Source organism: Sipha flava, unplaced genomic scaffold (assembly GCF_003268045.1).
Source record: "Sipha flava isolate LNK unplaced genomic scaffold, YSA_version1 232_pilon_pilon, whole genome shotgun sequence".
In the NCBI taxonomy this organism is placed as follows: Eukaryota; Metazoa; Arthropoda; class Insecta; order Hemiptera; family Aphididae; genus Sipha; species Sipha flava.
Genome location: NW_020272869.1, coordinates 1,296,922 through 1,302,325, shown reverse-complemented (window position 1 = coordinate 1,302,325; position 5,404 = coordinate 1,296,922). Strand labels below are relative to the sequence as shown.

The 5,404-nt window shown below is 26.7% G+C and overlaps 1 protein-coding gene across 1 annotated transcript; it reads left to right on the top strand.

Annotated features, from left to right (window-relative positions):
* Positions 1–507: 507 nt before the first annotated feature.
* On the top strand, positions 508–1,720 carry LOC112683660. Its single transcript, XM_025554793.1, has one exon. It carries the CDS (start codon positions 641–643, stop codon positions 1,607–1,609), a length of 969 nt encoding a protein of 322 aa, XP_025410578.1. The 5' UTR covers positions 508–640; the 3' UTR covers positions 1,610–1,720.
* The last annotated feature ends 3,684 nt before the right edge of the window (positions 1,721–5,404 follow it).

Here is a 5,404-nt window from a genome sequence, read left to right as displayed (position 1 = left end):
ATAAAATTATTGGATAAATGATAGTTATTGATATTTAAACATTACAGTACGATTTAAGTATACTAAATTTTTTTATCTATATCAATATGTTGTATTGGAAAGAATATTAGGAAACTAAAGATTATTAATCTGAACATATTAAGTGACAAATTTAGGAATCGTTTATATCGTTTTTATTTTATTTTTTCGTTATTCATAACATCCATCCATTATAACTATAATACACGAATTATTATAACTATAATACTAAAATATAACATATTATAAGTACTAATTTTTGGATTTTTCTTCCTTAAGAGAGGATATTATACTATAATCAACACTTAGTGTAAAATATAAATTATGCTGTTCAAATAATAATCAATATATTGTATTATTCTACTTTTCGTAAAGTAAAATCGCAACAGTATGTTAGGCGCGAATGTGTTTGTCTTATTAAATGTATAGATACATGTTTTTAATTTTGTTTCGAGTCGAGTTTGTGTACACAGATTTTTATTGAAAACAGTTACCAAACGAAGCACGCGCAAAATAAGACACGTCGTTGGTGGAAAGTCGAGTGGTAATCAGTTGTTCGCCTTTTGGTGTTTAACCGTAGCGCAGTAATTCTGTACGCATATCCGTTTAAATCTTGATTCCAATGTACTTATCACCGCACTTTTGGTTGACCGTGGTCGTGATCGCACCATGCGGTTTAGGCTTACCGATTAAGACGCAGATTCATGACATAGTGAAAGAAATACTTTTCGAGGACTTACTGTTCCAGGACATATTGTCGGAAAGGATTAAACTGAACGCCAGTAACTTGGCACCATGGATCAAGGAATCGCTGGAGAACATCGACGATCTGGACCCGCTAGTCGCTCTGCACAAGCTGTCAAAACCCACGAAATACTATTCGGGCCAAGCGCTGGCTGCGAGCACCAACATTTTAAGTACGGCGTTGAAATGTTTGTTGTTCAAGCGTATAGCCGTTCACGTGACGCTGACCAGTAGGATGCTGGTACTTCAAACCGAGAAAAGCTTGAACCGAATAAGGCTCCTGGTGTTCACGAACCTGATACCATCTAGCGTGGACATATTGATGACCGTAAAGAACGATAAGTATATGGAGTTGTTAAGTTTGTTTGACAAAATCAACGGAATTTTGTCCCAGAGCGACGAAGATATCGCGAAACAAGAGAACCTCGATGGCCTGGACAAAGAGTTAACGGCGGTCAATCAATCCATCGAGTCGTCTTGTACACAAAAAGATATGTCCGTCTATTTCAAACAGCTTAACATCGCGACACAGGGTGACTTGGATAAGTATCCGGAAATTTTTTCTGATAAAAAAATATCGGAAACTGTCCCACTCGAGACCATTGACGCGTGGATCAAAGAAAACGAAAACGATGTATTGGATTTGTTTGATTTATTGGATTCGGTGAGAACCATGAGTGTGAGTACGTGGAAGAGTTTTTTGAATCACGCCAATATACCGACTGGCAAAGACTTTCAGAGAAGAAACCCACCTAGCTATCGCGATGAAATACGAAAAATTTTATCGAACAGATTCCAAATTACAGCTGAAGGTGTTTCTAAGAGAGTTGATTTACCTCAAAAATAAGTATATGTTTCAAAATAGTGACAATGAGTTCAAGTTTCTAAAAATAACATTGATTACGCCGAAATTGAAATGGTATTTAGTAATTATTTAATAATTATTTTACACTGAATTATAAGCTCTATACATTCAAATAATTGGAAACACTTGTATTTTTAATTATAATAAAGTATTGATCATTTTAATATAATATATGTGTCTATTTTATTGAATTGATTTTATTCTAATGATTATTTATAAACTAACTAATTAATATTACGTGTTATGGTACAAGTATTACGATTATAAAGAATTTCACTTTAAAACTCTATGAATCTTGCAATAACATTTTTTAATTTCAAGGTCTGTTAAATTAAATAGTAATACTAATTGTTGGTTAGAAATTGTATCAATGACTGTTATATTATTGAATCATTTCTTATTTTATTTATTTATTTTATTTATTCAAACAAAAGTTTGAGTTACAGATTGATTATTTATTGAAAATACGTTTTATAGATAAAATTCACTCTGTGTTACTTGTATAATTAACGTGAGTTAGTGTTTAGATCGCCAAATAATGTTCAATTTTTTCACATAGGTTCAACATAAATTTATTTTTCTGTGTCAATTTAAACTTAAAAAACTTTAAATCTCAAAAGTATGTTTGATTGAATGTATGATTGAAACTCAAACTTCAAAATTTCTACTTCATAGTGATAAGAAGTATAAAAAGTTATGAATAGGATCCGGAATTGTATGCATTTGCATATATTTATATATTAAACTAAAAAGTAGCTATGTAAGATAGATATTTGAATCTTAATCTAATGTGTTGGTATGCGAAATTAAATTTGGCATAGTTTTGCATATTTGGAACATTTCAAATTATTATGCATATTTTAGCATTTTTCTAAAATATAATGCATATATAAAAAAAAATATTACGAAGTTATTAATATTATTATTTATTACCTAGTGTATGTCCATCGTAAATTTCGTGAATCGTGCAGTTATATAATTTGATTTTTTTGTTATAATAAGATAAGATAAAGTTTGCTAAAAGTACCAATACAATAGTAACTCTCCAGGTAACTTTAAAAAATATAAAAATCCGCTTGATTTGTTTTAATTGATTTTCGTTTGTAACTTTTTATTTAGATGAGTGAGTGTTCAAAATACAATTTAATTTCAATACATCATACAATTCCATACAGTTCAATAATATACGTATAAATAAAATACAATTGATATGTTTTAAAATATATTTTTAGTTGAGTATTAATTATTTAATGAATTGTATACATTTTAAAATTAAATAAATTTAATAAATAATAAAAATGCATTTTTATTTGCATATTTTGAGTGAATATTTGAATGATAACCATCGCATAAATGTATGCATATTTCGTACGTTTTGAGTGCATATAATTCCAGGCTCTAGTTATGAATATACCATATATTTCATTCGTTTCTACATGACAAATATGAATGAACTATTAAGTTGAATCCTACAACTTTATTTTTTAATAACACTAATAAATTCTTACAATATTGTCATGCTTGTGATTTCATATTATAATGTAGTGTTAAATATCGAAAAAATATTACAGAAAAGATAGAAATATGCTAAGCCTATTGCTAAAATAAGATCAATATTAAATTAGATGAGTAAATAAAAAAAAAAGGTATTACAATAAACAGTCATTTTTTTTTTGTGTAATGATGTAATTTAATTAAATTATATAAATTCAAGGCTAGAGTGTATACTTATATAATTTTAAAGTGTTTTATAGAGTTAAAAAATAATATTGTTTTACATAATGACAATGATGTAGATATTTTATTATCATTAATCATCGGATGTCATATTATTTGATTAATTAATGTGAAATTTCAATTTCTTTTTTTATTTCCACTTTAACTCTTTCATATTGTATTAATTTATTTTTTATTGTTATTGTTGTTTATTTGTCCGAAAAAATGGGCCCTACTGAACAAGTTTCTGTGGGGGCAAATATATATAAATTATATAGTTTGTGTTCTTTGATTAACGATAGTCGATTCTTTTCTCATTATCAGAAATTATATTTATAAAATTTAGATCGTTACATACGAGTATATGCTGATTTCATCCAGTGAATTTTTTAGGGTAGTTATTTATCATCTCATCAAATATTTATGGTAAATGAGGTCTACGAGTACAAATTAAATAGATGTTTTGCATTTACATTGAAATGTTAAAATTTATTAAAATAAAAAAAAAAGTGTTCTGAAAAGTATAATTTTTATTAATTGAACAAAATAGAGGGGAAAATTATGAAATTATTACATTATATTATTATATTATTATCATCATTGAAATACCACGGTTCAATTATAATACTTCTTTATACATTTACGAACCAAACATTTTGAACAGTATATTCTATTTTATTTTTTGTAAAATTGTAAATTGAATGTAGGTATCACGAATAATAAAATAATATATAGAGAATTTTAGTAATTGTTAAGTCTGAAAATCAAAAGCATTCATACGCTATTTTATGTTATTTTAAAAAGCCTAAATTAAAAATTAAAAATTAAATATTAGTTTAAAGTCACTCCTTAAATCTTCACTCAAAAAATCAATTCCCTTCAAACTGTTCCTCTACAAAATGTTATTAAATACTATCTGGACTTACGATATCATCATCTAGAGTTCAGTTAAACCTTCGGAAAAAAGAAAATAACCGATCCGAACAATTCAAGTCTATCAATCTTCCTACTTTCGAATAATTCTCAAAACATTAATACGGTAATTCGTCAAGACCTAAAGATCCCAAATATCAACAAAACCGCCTCAACATACTACAATATATTTCGCTAAAAAATAAAATCATATTAAAATCCACTCAACATTAAGTTGACTTCAAAAATGTTACCCAAAAATTCTACCGGGTGCCTTAAATGAAAGTCTTCCAAAGACCTTTTGTAATTAAATTAAGTAAATCCAAAAATTGTAGCTGTGCGCCTTCCTTAAAATCAACAAAATTAATTTATTGTGTATTTATATTAATTACTTATTATACAAATACTGTATTAGATTGTAAATAATTCAATAAAAATAATTTAAAACAAGGTTTTTTTTAAAAAAATACATACATTTTATAAAACGAATACATATACTATTTAGTATTAAAAATAAATAATACACCATTTTTACTAAATAAATGTAACATTTTTGCAATACTTCATGCTAGTCTTGTTCATTTTAATACTTGTTTATATTTTTATTATTTTAATTAAACGCTATACGAATATATAACGGGAATGGATTTTAATTTAAATAAATATTTTTATGTAATAATAGCATCGGAAAGTTTTCGATATATGTATACGTTTCATTTAATTTCAAGTAATCTGATGCTAATTTATTTTAAATATTTTAGAATAATTAAATTTTTTTACAAATAAATACATAAATTATATAATATTGTAGAATTTCCGTGTATAGTTTTGTTATTTTACAAATAAATATACGTATTCTGTATTATTGAAGATTTCCATTTTTATTTTAGTATTTTGCGATACGATTAGGTTTCTGTACTGTACACCTTTGACATCAAACGACAACGATTCAATATCTTATCTAGTTATCTAAGTAGTAGGTAGTAATTTCAGTATATGAGTATATGCGTTCACTTTTCGATCACGTTATTTTCGTATTGTGTCCGTGTGTGTAGTTTGTATAATATAATATTATTAACTATTTAAATATGCCCAAAGTAGCTCGCACAAAAAGGTCAAAAGTTAGTATTTATTTGGAAGAAATTCCGA

Excerpts from the sequence above, each read along its gene's own strand:
- LOC112683660 (XM_025554793.1), top strand. The coding sequence starts at position 641 with ATGTACTTATCACCGCACTTTTGGTTGACCGTGGTCGTGATCGCACCA.